Source organism: Peromyscus maniculatus, chromosome 12 (assembly GCF_049852395.1).
Source record: "Peromyscus maniculatus bairdii isolate BWxNUB_F1_BW_parent chromosome 12, HU_Pman_BW_mat_3.1, whole genome shotgun sequence".
Classification (NCBI taxonomy): domain Eukaryota; kingdom Metazoa; phylum Chordata; class Mammalia; order Rodentia; family Cricetidae; genus Peromyscus; species Peromyscus maniculatus.
In genome coordinates, this window is record NC_134863.1 from 29,223,357 (window position 1) to 29,242,923 (window position 19,567).

General features: G+C 41.6%; 1 protein-coding gene across 6 annotated transcripts in view; it reads left to right on the top strand.

Moving 5' to 3' along the window:
* The window catches only part of Gsk3b (glycogen synthase kinase 3 beta), a 163,536-nt gene that overhangs the window by 86,990 nt on the left and 56,979 nt on the right, over positions 1–19,567 (top strand). For all 6 annotated transcript variants that reach the window (XM_006975732.4, XM_076548847.1, XM_015994618.3 and 3 more), the window contains exon 4: positions 11,653–11,763. In XM_006975732.4, coding sequence (XP_006975794.1) covers positions 11,653–11,763 — 111 coding nt within the window. The remainder of the gene's footprint in view (positions 1–11,652; positions 11,764–19,567) is intronic.

The window sequence follows — 19,567 nt, forward strand, 5'->3', positions numbered from 1 at the left end:
CCGGGCGTGGTGGCGCACGCCTTTAATCCCAGCACTCGGGAGGCAGAGCCAGGCGGATCTTTGTGAGTTCGAGGCCAGCCTGGGCTACCAAGTGAGCTCCAGGAAAGGCGCAAAGCTACACAGAGAAACCCTGTCTCGAAAAAAACCAAAAAAAAAAAAAAAAAAAAAAAAAAAAAAAAAAAAAAAAAAAAAAAATACATGTAACAAAATTTGCTGCCATTTTAAAAATGTGTTTTTATTACATTTACTTATTGTGTATGTTGAGTGCAGGGGTGCCACGACACGTGTGTGGAGGTGAATCGGTAGCACTGATGGTCTTCTCTCGTGTGTGATCTCTGGAACTGAACTCAGGCCGTCAGGCTCACCTGCATGCAGTTACATGCTGGGCTGTGGCACTGGTCCTCTAGCCATTTTTAGGTGTACAATTCAAGAACATGAGTTACAGTTACAATGTCCTATGACTGTCATAACCATTTTGTGATCTTTTTTTTTTGTTTGTTTTTCAAGATAGGATTTCTCTGTAGCTTTAGAGTCTGTCCTGGAACTCACTCTGTAGACCAGGCTGGCCTTGAACTGTAGACCAGGAGGCCTGTCTGCCTGCCAAGTGCTGGGATTAAAGGCGTGCACCATCACTGCCCGGCTTTGTGAACTTTTTAATGTTTTCTTGAAACAGAGATTAGTTTTATTAAATAACTTTTAAGATAGTTGAAATGATCATATTTATCAATGATGCTATATTACATTCTTATGTTGAGCCACTCTTGAATTCCCAAGATAATCCCAGTTTGTTATGGTATATAATCCTTTAAATTTGGATATTATTTTTCTCATATTTTGTTGAAGATTTTTGCATTTATATAGAGAATACTGGTTTATAATTTTTTTGTTTTGTTTTGTCTTTTTTTTTTTTAAAATCATGTCTTTGGTTTTAGACTATCATTGACCTCATTGAGCTAAGAAGTGTTCTGTCCTCTTCTGTATTTAAAATTTTTCCCCTTTCCTTTTGAGCTACAGTTTTCCTGGTTGGTCTCATAACTCATAGGCCAAGTGATCCTCCTGCCTCCGTCTACTGAGTAGCATTCCATAGACTCAAGATACTACACTCAGTTTCCTCTTTTGCATTTAGGGAGTTTTGTACTGTTGTTAATTTCTTCTGCATCTGTTTTTCACAAGTTATGTTGACCTCACCTGGTCCTGAAATTTATCCTGTTAGGAAGTTTTTAATTATTTATTCAATCCTGTGTTAGAAGTTCATTAATTTATCTTAAGTTAATTTAGTAATTTTTATACTTCAAGAGAAATGCTCCATTCTATGCAGGCTCTCTTATTTGATAGCATTGTTTGTAGTATGTGGTTACAGTCCTTTTTATCAGTAGTTTATTCTAACTTTCTTTTGGGTGGGGTTGGGGGTAGTTTCCAGTCTGGAACTCACTTTGTAGACCAGGCTGGCCTCGAACTCAGAGATTTACCTACCTTCCGCCTCCCAAGTGCTGGGATTAAAGGCAAGCACTACCACTGCCCAGCTATTATTTACTTGTTTGTTTTTAATTTTTTAGTTCTTTTCTTTTTTCTTTGTTACTTTAGCTTAAGAGTGTTTTAATTTTTCTGATGGGGGGCAGAGAGCGAAGACTCCCCACTAAGGAGTGCTTGCAAGGACCTGAGTTAGTCCTACAAATCCACATTCATGCAGTTGGGCATAGATGGGTTCTTGAGGTCCCTGGCCAACTAGACTGGACTGCTAGAGACCCAGGCTGTCCTCTGGCCTTCCTACACTGCACATGTATGCCACACACCCTCTCCCCCAACTCAGGTTCTGTTTTTGTTAATTCTGTACTTGTCTATTCTCCATTCTATTTATCTCTACTTAAATATTTAACATTGCTTTACATTTAGTTTACTTTTTTCCCCTAAGTCTCAAGTGGGGATGAGGTGGGGGTGGGGGTGAGCGCACGCGCGCGCGCGTGTGTGTGTGTGTGTGTGTGTGTGTGTGTGTGTGTGTGTGTATCACAGCTTGAGTGTAGAGGTCAGAGAACAACTTGTGGGAGTCAGTTCTCTCCTTCCACCATGTGTTGCAGGACTGAACTCAGGTCACCATACTTGGTGGCAAGCATCTTTCTTACCAGCTGGGCATCGTGCCAACCCTCCTCCTTCTGTCTTTGATGGCTAGTATCCATTGTGGCTGGAGAAGGGATTTCATATGATTTTACTCCTTTTAAACTCACTGAATTTTGTTTTGTGCCTTACCGTGGTCTGTCACGTGGAATGCCCCACACATGCCTGGGAAGAATGTGTATTGCCGTGTAGGCTGAGGTGTTAGTGCATTTGGTCTGCAGCGCTCACGTTCTCTTCATTGTGGAGGGTGGTATATTACAGTTTCCAGCAGTTCCTGAGGCACTCATTCCCCTTTCTTTACATCAGTGTTTCCTTAGTATGTTTGTGGCTCTTTCCTTTGCTTGTACATAGGTGTGGAACTGTTCCATCTTGATGGATTGACCTTCTTATCAATATGTGACGCTCTGCAGACCTATTCTTGCTGCTGCTCTGGATTTACAATGCTCGGTCTAGTCAGGGCATCGTTGCTCTGACATCACAATCAATCCTAGTTGTCTCATCAAGGTTTATCAGAACTTCTTAACTGTTTTTTTCATTTGCTGTATGTCCATAGAACAGATTCCATATACTCAATTGTTTTACCAGTTAGGTGTTCATGTTGGAGGAACAAAATCTCCTGAGATTCTCCATCTGCTGTCCCAGAAGTCCTTTGTCCCTCCTTGTCTCTCAGACCTTCTCACTCACTACACTTTGCTCTTGTACTGCTCTAAGAAATTGCTTTGCTAGGTATAAAGGATGAGTAAGTAGAGGCTTCCAACCGTAGTGGCTCCAGGCTGTATTAAGTGGTGTAGTGGGTGCATCATTTTAAAACAGCAAGCACAATAAATTAGTAGCACTGTACTAACACATTATAAAACAATATTTTAAATTATCAAAGAAAACAATATGAACTTTCTTCTAAAGTATTATGATTTTGAAGTATTTCGGAGAATTTTCTTCTTTATAAAAAATTTAATTGTAACTGTGCCACTAGGAATGTGACAGTGTTATAAGCTTTCTTACAGAGAAAAAAATCAGTCTAATGTGATTAGAATTTGCTCCGGTTTTTTTATAGTTAATAACCATATGTGTTGGTTAATTTTGTCAGCTTGACCCAAGCTGGAGTCATTTGGGAAGAGAGACTTTCCATTGAAAAAAATGCCTCCATAAGATTGGCCTGTAGGCAAGTCTGAGAGGCATTTCTTAATTAATGAGTGATGTGAGAAGGCCCAGCCCACTGTGGGTAGTTCCAGCCCTGGGTAAGTAGTCCGTCATTGTACAAGAAAGCAGGCAAAACAAACCATGCTTGCCAGGAAGCAGCGTTTCTCCATGGTCTCGGCATCAGGTTCTGGCCTTGAGTCTTGCCCTGACTTCCCTCAGTGATGGAGTGTGACCTGACAGTTGTAAGCTGAAATCAACTCATTCCTCCCCGAATTGCCTTTGATGGTAGACTTTATCCCAGAGGCAAAATCTAAGACAAGGCATGTAGATTAGTCTTAATTCCTTACTCTTCATAAATATGTCATCTTGTCCATACCTAAGAGTACCACACACACGTATGCACACAATAGTTTGACTGTACAGTTCCAAGAAATGACATTGCTGAGTCACAGTTGGTTCTCTGTGGCTTCCCCTTGGCTTGAGTTACTAACTCACTGACTTCTCCGAAGATCCAGGAGCTTGCACTTACAGGGCATGTGGTGGTGCTTTTAGACAGTGACCTTGTCTAATACCTCATTTTCTGAAATTGAATTTTCCTTTCTCGTTTGAGAAGGGAAGAATTGTAGCTTGTTGTATTTTTTTTTTTACTGTAATTATGAGTGAAGTGGAGCATTTTTCTTCTGTTTCCATACTTGATTTTGTCTTATCATCCATAAGTCGATACCTTAAATAAAAATTAATATTTGATCCTTTGTCATGTGTAGTAGGGATCCCTTTCCCCAATATAATCATTTGGGGTGTGGGGGAGGCATGGTCTGTGTGTTTTGGTTTATGTTTAAGTAACATGATTTTTGTATTTGTAGGTAATCAAATTGATCTTTTCCCCCATTAATATCTTTTGTTTTTGTTGTTGTTCTTTGAGACGGGTTTCTCCAGCTCTGTAGACCAGGCCAGCCTCAAATTCTCAGAGATTCTCCTGCTTCTGGCTCCTGGGTTTGGGGATTAAAGGTGTACCCTTTCTTAATGTCTTAGAGCTGCTCCATCCTCCAAGGTTTACTTCTAAGTTCATTTTTCCCCACACACAATTTTTGGTAATTTTGATATTTATTTTCAATGTTTGCCCTATTTCTTTGTTAGATGCCTCTGCGTTCGTTTCTTTTCTGTGCTGTTGTAGAATACCCTGGGAAAAGCAGCTAGAGGAGAAACACTTTGTTTGACTTACAGTTCTAGAGGGGGAGCCATCCCCAATGGCCAGGAAGGTGTTGGCAGTAGGAGGTGGGCTGGAATGTAGGAAGCAAAGGGATTACATTTCATCTGCACACAGGAGAGGGGGGGGGAGAGGGAGGAAGAGGAAGAGGAGAGAACAGAAACTGGGCTCAGTCTAAACCTCCAAACTCGGCCTCTGGTGAAGTACTTCCTCCATTCCTCCACCAGGGCTCCACCTCCTAAAGGCTCCATAACTTTCCTAAACTGTGCCACCAGCTGGGGACCGAGTGTTCAGACACACCAGCCTGTGGGGGGCATTGCTCACTCAGACCACAGTACCTTCCCTCTTGCATGTTCTCGAACAGCTTCCCAAGCAAAAAGATTGTCCATTGACCCTTACTGTTGCTCTAGAGCCTGTCTTGCGCTAGCCCTGTAACCATCCATCGGAGGAGAGGCATCTGCTTACGACTTTGCTATCACCAGTTCTGAGCGTGCAGGGCTGCCATGATTGCTGGGTTGGATGGCTTACCACTAAACTCCATATGCTGCGCTGCTTCCTATGAACATTTAGAATGATATTGTGTCTATTTAAAGCTTCGGCCTCAAGCCATTTTATTTCCTTGACCTCACCAGTCCACTGGGGACAGGAACATCTTAATACTGTCTGTTTTACATTGTCCCTGCTGCTGCTGCGGCTGCTGCTAGGTGGTATTAAACCATGCCATTTAAATGTCCGAGTTGTGTGGCTTAAATACAGCATCCAAAGAGGACTGAATATCAGTGGTCAGGGAACAGTGATGAACTGGGAAACTGAGCCGCTGTGGAGAAATGCTCCATGAAGTACCCATTATGTAAGCGCCAGCAGTTTCTCAATAAGATCCTCCGCTTTATATAGGAGATGTATTTCACAGACTCGGTAGCATTGGTCCTAAGGTTGTTTGGGGGCTTGGCAGCAGCTCTGAGGTTGGTGATTTGTTGTGCTAGTGAGCTTCTGCAGTTGAAGCCATATTCTTTCTGTGTTGTATTTTTGTCATTAGCCTTAAATTTACATCCAATTGCTGCATTTTCTGGCAATTCAAAGGAGATTGTTTTGGGATTCTAGTAAACCTGAGTTTGAGAAAATTACAAGTGCCAGTAGTGGGGAATCCTGGGCCTTCTTTCTCTTTGAAATACTGTCATAAATATGAGTCATCTGAATAGTCTTTACAGAAAATGACTTTGAGAAAGTGGAGTATCACTTTTCTCTACATGTATTCTGGGGTTGAATACTCTCGTGGGTTAATATCATGGTTATCTAATTTACATGAAAATATTTATGAATTTAACAAAAACTCTTATTTCAGCTCCATGTTTCTCATAGTATAATAAGTGGGAGTGTTTACCCTCCAATTTTATTTTATTTTATTTACCTCTCATTGGTGTATTCTGCTTTGTTGAACCATGCTGCTTAAAAAGGGATTTTGTCAGTCCTTGTAACGAGGCCTGAACTGTCAGAGCAGAGTGGAATTATCTTTATTGATCCGAGCATAGCACTTGTGCTAAGTCTCGAGTGTTCAGTTACACCTGCATTTACTTTCCAGGGGACTGTCCAGTTTGAGCTGGGGGTCTGGTCTGTCTTTGTATATTGATGCTCTGAACTTTGACTATAAGGCTTTCCACTTTGTTGTTTGAATCTTAGATGGTCTTTTAATAAAAAAAAAAAACAGCCAGGCGGTGGTAGCACACGCCTTTAATCCCAGCACTTGGGAGGCAGAGACAGGTGGATCTTTGTGAGTTCGAGGCCAACCTGGGCTACAGAGCGAGATCCAGGAAAGGTGCAAAGCTACACAGAGAAACCCTGTCTCAAAAAAACCAAAAACAAACAAATAAATAAATAAATAAAACAAAAAGCAAAACAAAACAAAAAAACCCAGAGCCAGATATCAGGGTGAAAGCTGAAAGATCAGAGAAGCAGAACAATCATCTACTAGTTCTTACTTCTTCGAAATCCTCAGCCTAAAGAGAGTAAGTTCCTATTTCCTCACGACTTATATACCTTTCTCTGCCCAGACATCACTTCCTGGGATTAAAGGTGTGTATGCTTTCCAGTACTGGGATTAAAGGTGTGTGCCACCCCTCCCTATCTCTGTTTCCAGTGTGGCCTTGAACTCTCAGAGATCCAGCAATTTCTGCCTCCCGAGTGATAGGGTTAAAGGTGTGTGTCACCACTGCCTGACCTCTATGTCTAATCTAGTGGCTGGCTCTGTCCTCTGATCCTCAGGCAAGTTTACTAGGGTACACAATGTGTTACCACACCACTTGGTAACACATTGTTTCACATCAGTTTCACGGTCAGAGTTCAGTAGATGAGTCTGGCCTATTAGAGGTCTTACAGTCTGAACTTGGCCGTCCAGTTTCAGCCATTCTTCCTGGTGGTGTCAGTCTTAAATGGCTGGGTAAAACAAGACACTGCGGGCTGACCTTCAGGTCTGTCTCCTGGTGCTTGTATTGGGTTTGTGCATTTGGGGAATTGTTTATGAATGTGTTTAGTCAAGTCTTAAATTGATTTACCACCCACATTTGTTACTTAACCATTGTAGGCATTTGTTTCTTCAAATTCCAATAAATGAAATCATACATGGTATTAGTCAACTTTCAAAACACGGGTGTGACAAAAATATCCAAGGAAAACAACTTAAAGTAAATTATTTCTACTCACAATTTAAGAGGTTTTGGCCTGTGTCAGCTGGTATTTTCAGGTTGTCAGTTTTGGGGAGACCCTTAACATCCTGAAAATACCTTTGTGGCAAGGTGTGGTGGAAGAAGCGGGTGGGGGTGAGTATCCTAGGGCTAAGATTTAATCCTGTCCTTGTTTGGATTTGGTTTTCTACTATTCTTCCTCTTGCAACAGTGATATTAACCCCTGCTTGTCCCACTATTGTGTATTGAAAATATGTAACTTATTTTTGTTTTATAGAGCTCATAGCTAATAGTTTGTTTTGAGTGTCAGGAGACTAGATTTGGACTTTCCAGCAATGCTAGAGATGTTATGCAGTGGTGACTTTCGGAGATGAACTGAATGCATTTGTAGTGTGCAGTGGCATGCAAGGAAGCAGAGATAAGGTATACCCTTTAAAGGTGCTCCCCGGTGACCTGCCTCCTCCGTCTCAGTCCACCTCCTAAAGTGAGTCAGTGGGGGACATCGGAGATCCCAGTGGTATAATCAAAAGTAAACATTGAAAAGCCCTGATTTTGCTGGGTGGTGGTGGCACACACATTTTATCCCAGCACTTGGAAGGCAGAGGCAGGCAGATCTCTGAGTTGGAGGCCAGCCTGGTCTACAAAATGAATTCCAGGACAACCAGAGCTGTTAACACATTGAAACCCTGTCTTGAAAAACCAAAAAAAAAAGAAAAAAGAAAAAATCCTGGTCTAAACCATTACATCTATGAAGGACAAACTTGGAACCTTGCAACTAGAAGCCTCCATTGAGTGTGGTGATATTGTGTTCCCCAAACTATTGTGCACCCTAATAAACTTATCTGAGGTCAAAGAACAGAACAGCCACTAGATACAAAGGCTAGAAAATGGTGGCACTCACGCCTTTAATTCTAGCATTCCAGAGGCAGAAATCCCTCTGGATCTCTGTGAGTTCAAGGCCACATTGGAAACAGCCAGGCGTGGTGACTCACACCTTTAATCCCAAGAAGTGAGCCTTTAATCCCAGGGAGTGAGGCAGAAAGCAAAAAGATATATAAGGTGTGAAGACCAGAAACTAGAAGCATTTGACTGGTTAAGCTTTCAGGCTTTTGAGCAGCAGTTCAGCTGAGACACATTCAGATGAGGACTCAGAAGTTTCTAGTCTGAGGAAACAGGATCAGCTGAGAAACCAGTGAGGTGAGGTAGCTGTGGCTTATTCTGTTTCTCTGATCTTCCAGCATTTACCCTAACAACTGGCTTCAGGTTTGATTTTATTAATAAGAACTTTTAAGATTCATGTTACAATTGAGCATTCAGTATTCATCCTTAATTTTTGTGTTCTTCCTTCTTAATGCGTGATTAGCAAATGCTGTACCTGTAATCTAGTGTTATCCCTATTTCTGGGTTGCTGATAAGTGTATCATGATAAACTTTGTCAAAGACGTTTAGAATCAGGAACCTTTGAGTTCAGTAATCTTTTATTTTTCAGTTTCTTTTAAGATTTTTATTTTATAAGTATGAATGTTTTGCCTGAGTGTATATATTTGCACCATATGCCTATCTGTTGGATCCCCCAGAAGTAGGGTTATGGATGTTTGTAAGCACCCATGTGGGTGCTAGGAGTTGAACTTGGGTCCTTTGCAAGAACAAGTGCTCTTAACTGCTTAACCATCTGTCTAGCCCATAATCTTTTAGATAAAGGTTTTCATGTTACCAACCCTTCTAAGTCCTGAGGTCCACCATGCCTGGGTCCTCCTTACACAGCTTGAATTTCTCTTATTTGAGCTTTGGGACCCAGGAGTGTTAGATGTTGGAATTTTTAAGACTTTGGAATATTACATAGTATGATGTCTTGAGAATGGCCTCTGAGTCTAAACACAAAATGCATTTATGTTTCACATGTAACTCAAACATGTAGTCTGACATTAATTTTATACAAAATTTCAGTACATCAGTGTTTTCTGTGCTTTTTTGCTTGTTGTTTGCTGGTGGTGTTTATTTTTTAGTTCTGTTTTCTGTTTTTTAGTTTAAATTTTATGTTATGTATATGGGTATTTTGCGTGTATGTATGTCTGCTGTGCACCACTTGTGTGCCTGGAGCTTGGAAGGCCAGAAAAGAGCATTGGACCTCCTTGAACTGGAGTGACAGGCAGTTGTGAGCTGCCAAGTGGATGCTGGGAATCAAACCAAGAACAAGTGTTCCGGACCGCCGAGCCGTCTCTCCCTCTCCGTTCGGTGTTTGAGGAAGGCTCTTGCTGTGTGTTTCCCTGGCCAGCCTGGAAGTCCTGAACTACTTGTCTTTCAGCTTCGCCCTCCCACGTGGCTGGAGAGCGCACACCCTCCTGCTTACCCGCCTCCCTGTGACCAGCCTGTCCTGTGAGCCGATGGTGTTTGTAACGTCACGTTGCTGCTCGGAATGTTCCAGACTTCAGAGCATTTAAAATTTCACTATACTGTTTCACTTCCGTCTTCTTGTTTCCATCTTGCGGTGTTCTAGAGCAGTGGTTCTCGACCTTCCTACTGTCTTAGCCGTTCAATGCAGTTCCTTGTGCTGCAGTGACCCCCAACCGTACAATTATTCTCACTGCTACTGCCTGTCTGGAATCTTGCTACTGTTAGGAATTGTGGTGTGAATATCTGATACACGGGATGTGTTTTCATCATTACAAACTGACCGGAAAGGGTCTCCACCCACAGGTTGAGGACCACTGCTCTAGAACCTCGTTTTACCAGTTCACCTTTATAATTTCACCTTTATCTTAATACACAAATGCATTTGGACCTCCTTTAACCAATAAAAACACAGGACAAAGAGCACAGCAGGGACCTTGCATCGCCTGGCCTTGCTTTGCATCACTCGCCAGCTTTTCCCTTCCTGTCTCTACCACAAGTTTTGTGAGAACAAACTCGAGGGCTGTCTGGTCAGAATCAATCAATGAACTGCCTTTCGTGTCTTCCTACTGTCCACTCACCTGTGAACTGAGAGCCCCATCTCCCCCTTCTTTCTATGCACGGCTCGCTGTTTATCCCTGGCTGGCTCAGCCTCAGCGACCCGCTTGCTGGGTTTAAAGGTGTGCGCCACCACACCTAGCCTGAACCCCACATTCTTAACAGTGACTTTTAAGTAGTAAAAGCAGGATAGAATCTATCTCTCCCCTCGACTTCACTTAATTTATTGATGGTGATTTTAATATGAGACCCATCGGCACAATTGAGGTTTCTTTGTAGCCATGTTGCTTTTGAGTTCAGGCTACACCGCATAAAGCTAAATATCACCAGGGTTATGAAAAACGCACACTTTTTCTTTAATGCTTTTAGTTTTGCAAACTCCCCCGTCACAACTACTTAACGCTGTCATTGTAGCCCCAAACAGCAGGGGGCAGTGTTGAATTGGTGGGTGTAGCTGTGTTGTAGTTAATGGTTGTTTGTGGAGGCAGTCAGCAGGCTGGTCCTTTGTGTGCTTAGCCTTGGGCTGGGGAGAGTGATAAGCCTTGGGATGCTAAGGAAGAGGAAGACCACCAAAGGGGGGAGAAACAGAAGGGGCTTTCTTGAGCTCTGTGGGATTCATGAACTCCTACCTTGAACATAGTGTTTTCTCTGCTGTTTTCATACTTCATTTCAAAAGATAGCAAATTACACTTCATGTTAGTCAAAAGGAGGGCGAGTGGAGGACCGAGTTACACTGGGTAATTTACACCTGACCCATCTGGACAGACACTGACAGACACTGAAGTCCGCATTGGTTTGCACTTTCACCATTCAGTAGCCAGTAGTAATCCTCAGCTCTGTTTTCTGCCTCTGTTTACCTAACTGGTGCTGTTCAGAGAACCCCTGTGGCTAGTGCTTTGTGCTCGTTTTTGCTCTTGACTGACATAGAAGTCCTGTCCTGCTAAAAAAAAAAAAAGAAACTGACACCCCAGACCATTGATAAGCTTGTGACTATGATCTCATTGCCGTAAGTTTTGTTTCGTGTATTAGCGATTATTCTACAAAGTTTGGACTGTTGGGCAAACAAAATACTTGGGCAGAGGCTAAAGCGTTTCAGAGAACCCCTGGCTCAGCCTTTGGTGTGAACTGAGGAAACTGAAGCTCGGGCAGACTGTGACCACACACACCAGTCAGCAGCAGAGCCGGAGCCAGCAGCCTGGCCTCTTGACTTTCAACTTGACGCTGTCCTCAAGCTGTCTTTCCTGATAGGACGGGAGACATTGGGTTTTTTCAGTCTAGAAAATAATAAAAGTTATGATAAGGTTATGATAAGTGATAAACTATCATAATACGTGCATAAGCACTTTGATGGGACTCTTTAGCAGGACTGGGATTATAAAGTGTAGTAGATGCAGTTGTACAGGTCTGGTTATTCAGAAGTTTTTTTTGTGTGTGTGTGTGTAATGAATATTAACCGTATGAAACTTCTCTTTCAAATGCGTGACTGTATGGAGAATTGACTCTAATTTGAATGCTTAAGATCAGCTTCTAATCTGTGTTTTCTGTTGTTGCTTGGTTCTCTTTCAGAAAGATGAGGTCTACCTTAATCTGGTGCTGGACTATGTTCCCGAAACAGTGTACAGAGTTGCCAGACACTATAGTCGAGCCAAACAGACACTCCCTGTGATCTATGTCAAGGTATGTAGCGACGGAGCAGCTTCCAGTGGACACACATTGCATGGGAGCCGTGCACAGTATGGGGTTTGTTTCAGCTCCGTTGGTACTGCCTCTAGATTCTGTTAGGTTCTTACCTGGTTTGAAAGCCTTCTTCATTACCCTGCAGTGGACAAAAGGGCTCGCTGTGCAGGCCTGGTCGCTTGAGTTCTGTTCCTGGGACCAGCTCTGTGAAGCTGCCCTCCACCCCTCCACAGACACGCTAGGCCTTGTGTGCCCTATCTCACACATACCATGTTGCTCGCACATGCACGTGAGATAAATTAATTGAAATAGCTATTCTGAGAAGATAGAGTAAAACTTTCATAGTTAGGGGTTTTAACTGTGACAGCCGTAGCACCTTGTGTGTGGTGTGGCATGAGGCACAAGTGACGGCCAGAGGAGGAGGAGGATGTGCTTCTTCGTCTGTAGCCCCCACCTCTGCCTTGAGAGGGTCTCTTACTGAACCTTACATAAATAAGCTCATGCTTTGGGCTTGTCGGGGTCTCCCTTCCACCCAGTGCTGGAGTGAAAGCCAAGTGCAGCTGGTTCCCAACCTTTACGTGGGTGCTGGAGAGCCAAACTGAGGTATCCTCTTTGCACAGCAAGTGCTCTGATCCGGTGAGATGTCTCCCAGCCCCTAACATCAGTTTAGTTTAGATGTCTTCTTCATTGCGCCACACACCAAAGCAGGAACCTACTGAGTAAATGTACAGTTACTAATGCATTCATTTTAATGCTTTATTACCATTTGTAGGTGTATTGATTACATTCATTGTAGAAATTTAAACTTGTCAGTTTTAAACACAAGCAGACATTATTTAGGTTTTGGTATCTAATAGTACTACTAATAAAAATATGGAACTAATGTCAAAGTAGCTAGGAATTTATGTAGTAGAATCCTAATTACTGTTGTGGTAGATGATTAGAAACATTATTTTTCTTCTTTTTAGGGTTGAAATGGGGAGGGGTGGACAGGGTCTTACCTGAGCTCAGATTGGCCTGGAACTTTCAGTACTTGTAGCAATCCTCCTGCTTCATCCAGCCTCCTGAGTGCTGGGATCCTAGGTATGAATTACTGAATCCAGTTAGAAACGTATTTTTATTCTCTGTGCCGTCAACTGGGAGTTGTTGGAATTTTTTTTTCTATTTCTCAATGGCAGCAGTATAATTACTAACTTATTTTATGGCACCTTGACAGAGAGCTGTCTTGAAGTGACAGTCCTAACACCGCCATCTTCAACTGGAAATGATCTAGAGCAGGGCGGGGGCGGGGCATACCTGACATAAAGGAAAGAAGGATGTATCCATTCCAGAGGAATCGGGCTTCTGCAGGGGCTGCCCTCCTCACAGGGATCCTGAGTGAATCAGTTTATGACCAAACTTTAATGAAGAGGAAGATTGTTCATGAGTTAATAGCATGCAGGGTGTAATTCCAGAGTGGGTCCAGATTTTTCCCAGAACAGGATTGACTTCCTCTTTCTGTCCTTTAAAGATTTTTTTATTTGAAAAAAAACAAACAAACAAACAAACAAACTGTTAAAGGAAATTGTATAAATTCATAGAGAGTTGGATGTATTTTCATAGTTATTTGGCACTTTTTTTTTTTTTTTGAGACAGGGTTTCTCTGTGTAGCTTTGCACCTTTCCTGGATCTTACTCTGTAGACTAGGCTGGCCTCGAACCCACAGAGATCCGCCTGCCTCTGCCTCCCGAGTGCTGGGATTAAAAGCGTGCGCCACCACCGCCTGGCGTTATTTGGCACTTCTTTAGCTCTTTAAGTTAGCATTCAGAGTAGTAGGCCATTTTCATATGTACGGCATTATGCTTTACATATCGTCCCCTCTCCCACTGTGATGTTTGTCTTAAATAGATATTGTTGAACACCAAAGAAGATTTTGGACTTGAGTTAGATGGGAGAGCTTATAATTGTTCAAACTGGGTACATTCATCTGCAATTTCCTCTCATGTAAAAATGTTTCTTATAGAGCAACTGCAACAGTTAGGAAAACAAATGGAGAATGTGTGCTTGACTTACGGTAGATGTTGAATAAATACATTACATATCATACAGTCTTGTTATTTTGGGTTTTGTTTCTGGCAGTAGAATGGGGAATTGAACCTAGGTCCTTTCACATGCTAGACGCGTACCCCATTACTGGCCTACATACACCCCCAGCCCATGTGAGAGTTTCTAGGAATCAGTCTCCTTCCTTCCTTCCTTCCTTCCTTCCTTCCTTCCTTCCTTCCTTCCTTCCTTCCTTCCTTCCTTCCTTCCTTCCTTCCTTCCTTCCTCCCTCCCTCCCTCCCTCCCTCCCTCCCTCCCTCCCTCCCTCCTCCCTCCTCCCATCCTCTTCCCCATCCCCCCCTCTCCTTTAAAGACATTGTAGATCAGGCTGGCCTTGAACTCACAAAGATCTCCCTGTCTCTGCCTGCTGAGAGCTGGGACTAAGGATGTATACCGCCATGCCCCAGCAAAGATATTTGATTTTATGTGTATGAGTGATTTGTTTGCCTGTGTGAATGTGCACCATTATGCAAGCAAACCTCTCATACACATAAATCTAAAAGAAACTTTTTAATGTGACAGATAAAGATAGATAAAAGGATAATTACCCAAGCCACTATAGAAATTGCAAGGTGACATTAGCCACGTTCATCTCTCCTGCCATACTTACTTTATATTTCAAAGGCTAAGAAGATGTTGGTTATATGAGGTTATTGTGGGGAGTAAGTAAGGCATGCAGCCTTAGGCTAGTGCCTGGCACAGTGTTGGTTGTTTTTGATGCTGTTCTTTTGCTCATTCTAGTGCAGGAAGCCTTGCAACTTTCTCTAAAAAGCACATTTTTGTGAATTAGACCAAAGCCAAAAAAAAAAAAGATGCAAGTCTCATTTCATTCTTAAACTTGACTTTTCAAAGCAAAATGAAAAGAAAGGTGATGGAAGAGATATTTTTAAATTAGCTTTAAATTGCTAAGGATGTCTTTTGGGAAAAAACTTCTTTTACTGATTTTTTTCATCTAAATATTATTCTGAAACAGGTTTTGGTGTTTGTTTTTTGTTTTGTTTTTGGTAAATTGATGCCTGTGAACTCACTTGGTTATTGATCATTTTGTTGGTGATAATGAATTTAGGTCTCAGTGTAAGCTTTGGAACTTACAAATTGATTCTGTAAATGAACAATGATATAATAATAGAATTACAACATCTTAAAAAGATTAATAGATAACCTAAATGCTTTACTTCTAATTTAATTCCAAAACGCTGACATTGACGATCTTATGTATACATTTTTGTCATGCTTCATTTTGAAGAGGGCTTTAACTTGTGTAGCTAGATTTCATATTAACATTAAACATGTACTGTTAACATGTCCAGCCTTAGCAGTTTCATCACCCTCCCTGAAGGCAAGTGGCTTTCCTGGGAACTTTAATAATGCCAGGCCCCAGCATTGTAGTTGAAAAAGACAGTATCTTCGTCAGTACTTCAGCTGACCATTAATCTTTTAATTAGCTTCTTGTTGTTGTTTTGGTTTTTTTTGTTTGTTTTTTTTTTGTTGTTGTTGTTGTTTTTTTGGTTTTTTTTTTTTTTTTTTTTTGAGACAGGGTTTCTTTCTCTGAGTAGCCCTGGCTGCCCTTGAACTCACAGAGATCCGCTTGCCTCTGCCTCCTGAGTGCTGTGATGAAAGACATGTGCCACCACCATCCGGCACATGATTTGAATCATTACAGCAATGATTTCCATGTTATTAGCTGGGGAGTAGAGCTCAGAAAGTGAGCACGAAGAAAAAGTTTACAGTGAATCTGGTTGGATACGGTGGCACATGTCTATAATGTCAGCAATTTGGAGTAAGGCAGGAGGACGGCAGGATCAATGATTCTGTCTTGGGAAAGATTAAAAACAAGTAAGTAAATAAATAAGAAAGGAAGGAAGGAAAGAAGAAAAAGAATGAATCACAACATTGGCCTTGGAATAAATAGAATATTGAAGGTGTTACATCAGTATATTTTTTCAAAGCTTTAAAAAATCTCTCTGGTTGCTCTGATGGAATTCCAGACAGAGGCAACTCAAGGAAGGACAGGTTTATTTTGGCCCAGGAGTTGTGAAGGATATGGTGCATCCCGGTAGGGAAGGCATGGTGGAGAGCATGGGACAGCGGGTCACATGCAGGGGATGGATGGTGCAGGAGCTCCCTTCTTCTTTTATTCCGTTCAGGAACTCAGCTCATGGAATAATGTAGGCCACAGTTAGGATGGGCTTTCCCTTCTCGGTCTAGAAATGCCCTTCCACATGTCCAATTTGTTTCTATGCTTATTCTAAGTACCGTCAAGCTAGCAATTAAGATTCACCATCACAGTGATGTCAGTGGCATCTGTTTGTTTGGGTTTCTCAAGGCAGAGTTTCTCTGTGTAGCCCTGGCTGTCCTGAAACTCGCTCTGTAGACCAAGCCGGCCTTGAACTCAGAGATGCCCTTGGCATCTGTTATTAAAATGCATTGTAAGTCTACATTATTCTGAAGAATGTCAATATACTTACTAGCAGTTACTGGTATCTCAGTAGGCAATTGATTATGTTCTTACTCTACCTGTGAGTTTTCCTAGGCCTCTTTTTTTTGGTGGGGGAGGGGGGTTTTGAGACAGGGTTTCTCTGTAGTTTTGGTACCAGTCCTGGAGCTCACTCTGTAGACCAGGCTGGCCTTGAACTCACAGAGATCCACCTGGCTCTGACTCCCGAGTGCTGGGTTTAAAGGCGTCCGCCGCCGCCGCCGCCGCCACCACCACCACCCGGCTAGGCCTCTGTTAATGATTTTGGAGGCTAACCTTTCAGAAAGACCAGTGATTCTAAAAATGACACTATGCTGTTACAGCCTGAGATACTAGAAAAAATAATGAACCTGGCTGTAGATGTAGCCAACCGTCTTATTAAATAAGAAACACAGAAACAATGTAAAAGAGAAAGCCGAGAAGTCAGAGCTCAGAGCTAAAATCTCACCCTTCCTCCTGCTGTCCCAGCTTCGCGAAAAGAGACCTACCTCCTGTCGGTTCGTATTTTTAAAGTATGTTGTTCTGCCTTCTCATTGGTTGTAAACCCAAACACATGACTGCCTCGTCACTGTCTGAATGTACAGCCCCCTAGGTCTTAAAGGCATATGTCTCCAATGCTGGCTGTATCCCTGAACGCACAGAGATCTTATGGGATTAAAGGCGTGTGCTGCCACCGCCACACTCTTGCTATGGCTCTAATAGCTCTGACCCTGAACACACAGATATCTATGGGATTAAAGGCGTGTGCCACCACCGCCACACTCTTGCTATGGCTCTAATAGCTCTGACCCCCAGACAACTTTATTTATTAACATACAATCAAATTAATATTTCAGTACAAATCAAAATAATATTTCAATACAATTAGATTACCACCACATTTCCCCTTTTCTATTTCAATAAAAAGAAAAAAAGCAAAAGGTTATGACTAACAAAAGAAAAACTATATACAAAAGTACAATAACTATATACAATATATACAAGTAATAAATACCTAAACAGGTATTTGACAAATCAGAGAAAATAATTCCATTATCTATCCTATTTTGGTAAATCCAAGATGTATCTAATGCACTTTCTATCCTAATTAATTTTCAACTATAACTAACTAATCTTCAACCATAACTAACTAATCTTCAACTCCCTCAGAGACCCAAGAAGGGAATAATAGTAGCTAACAAAAATAAAAACAGGAAGTGCATGCAAGCAACTTCCAAAAAATTTTGTGAGTTGACAGAAACAGCCAGCTGCCTGGGCAGTCACCTGAGGTTTCTCCGCAGTGTTGGGGCATCATCTTCAGCCTATAGGCTTAGTGTATCTGACAGACTCATTTGTGAAGTAGGATGTACACAAGGTCAACAGTTCAACCTCACATTGGGTGAGAGCAGTCCACGTACCAGAAACACCTGAATTCCACTAGTGTCCTGTCATGATTCAGGATTTTAAATTCTGGAAATTGTTGACAGTTTTTTAATTCAGCTGTCCATTCTTCTTGGCTGTGTATATATGGCTTCATCTCAGCATCCCCTTCTTCTCCACATCCCTCTATTAAATGCCAGTCTACTTTTGAGAGGCATGAGCTTTCAGCTGCTGTTCCATTGTACAACAGAATCCATCGGCCCTCTGCCTGTTAAGCTGCCTTCGAAGAAAAGGGCACCGTACCTTTTCCGGATGCGAAGGCCACTTCAGGGATGGGGCCATATTGTCCTGGCCTCAGAAGATGCCTTTTGATAAAGCCATAACCACACTTGTTTTGGCAAGAATCAGTAGTCCCTTGTTTCGTGATCTGTCTGTCCATTTTGTCCTGTTGATTCGAGGATACTTTGTTGTCCAGTGGCTAACTTTTGCCAGAATGAAAGTTGACTCCATATGCAGTTTCTTCAATGCCCATGTTTTCTCTAAAGTAGATTGGTACTGCCAGGAGCCGACATGTCTCAAAAAAGAAAAATTTTCTAAGTTATTAAAACATTTTAAATGCCATATTCTGTAGATCTCTGAAGGGTTTGAAGATGACCTGTCTAAAACATCTCTGCTCAATTTTTAAAACATATCTAATATGACTACAAGTTCTATGATAATGTCTAACTACTAGCTTTCATTTCTTTATATCCTAATAGTTGATAATAATAGCATTCAAGGATCAGAAATTTGCATTACATTGTTAAATGGATGGAATAAATACAATTAGAAATATACATATAGCATTTTCTAACAATATCAGTTTCAAATTTGTGTACAATATAAAACAATTCAATCCAATGTAAAGTATTTAAAACTAGTAATTGTCTTTCTCTTTTCTTTCTTTTTTTTTCTTTCTTTCCTTCTTTCTTTCTTTCTTTCTTTCTTTCTTTCTTTCTTTCTTTTTTTTTTTTTTTTTTAAACAAGAACCTTAAATCTAATCTCCTTTGCTTAGCCTTTTTCCTAACCCTTGACAATAACTTGTAACCAACCCCCCTAAATACTGAAAATTATCCCAGACCCAGAACCCATTAAAAAGACCAAAAAACCACCTGCCCCACACCACCTCTTTGGGAATGTGGGCGTCGTATTCTTAAAATTGCTTCCTGCTGGGTATGGGCGAAGTTTTCTTTATCCTGAAAGAAAAATTTTAGGTTAATTGTCAAATTCTTCTCTTTTTTAAAAAAAAAAAAAAAAAAAAAAAAAAAAAAAGATGTAGATGTAGCCAACCGTCTTATTAAATAAGAAACACAGAAACAATGTAAAAGAGAAAGCCGAGAAGTCAGAGCTCAGAGCTAAAATCTCACCCTTCCTCCTGCTGTCCCAGCTTCGCGAAAAGAGACCTACCTCCTGTCGGTTCGTATTTTTAAAGTATGTTGTTCTGCCTTCTCATTGGTTGTAAACCCAAACACATGACTGCCTCGTCACTGTCTGAATGTACAGCCCCCTAGGTCTTAAAGGCATATGTCTCCAATGCTGGCTGTATCCCTGAACGCACAGAGATCTTATGGGATTAAAGGCGTGTGCTGCCACCGCCACACTCTTGCTATGGCTCTAATAGCTCTGACCCTGAACACACAGATATCTATGGGATTAAAGGCGTGTGCCACCACCGCCACACTCTTGCTATGGCTCTAATAGCTCTGACCCCCAGACAACTTTATTTATTAACATACAATCAAATTAATATTTCAGTACAAATCAAAATAATATTTCAATACAATTAGATTACCACCACACCTGGCTTCTAATCTAAAGGCTGCTATTTATCACCCATATGGCCTATGG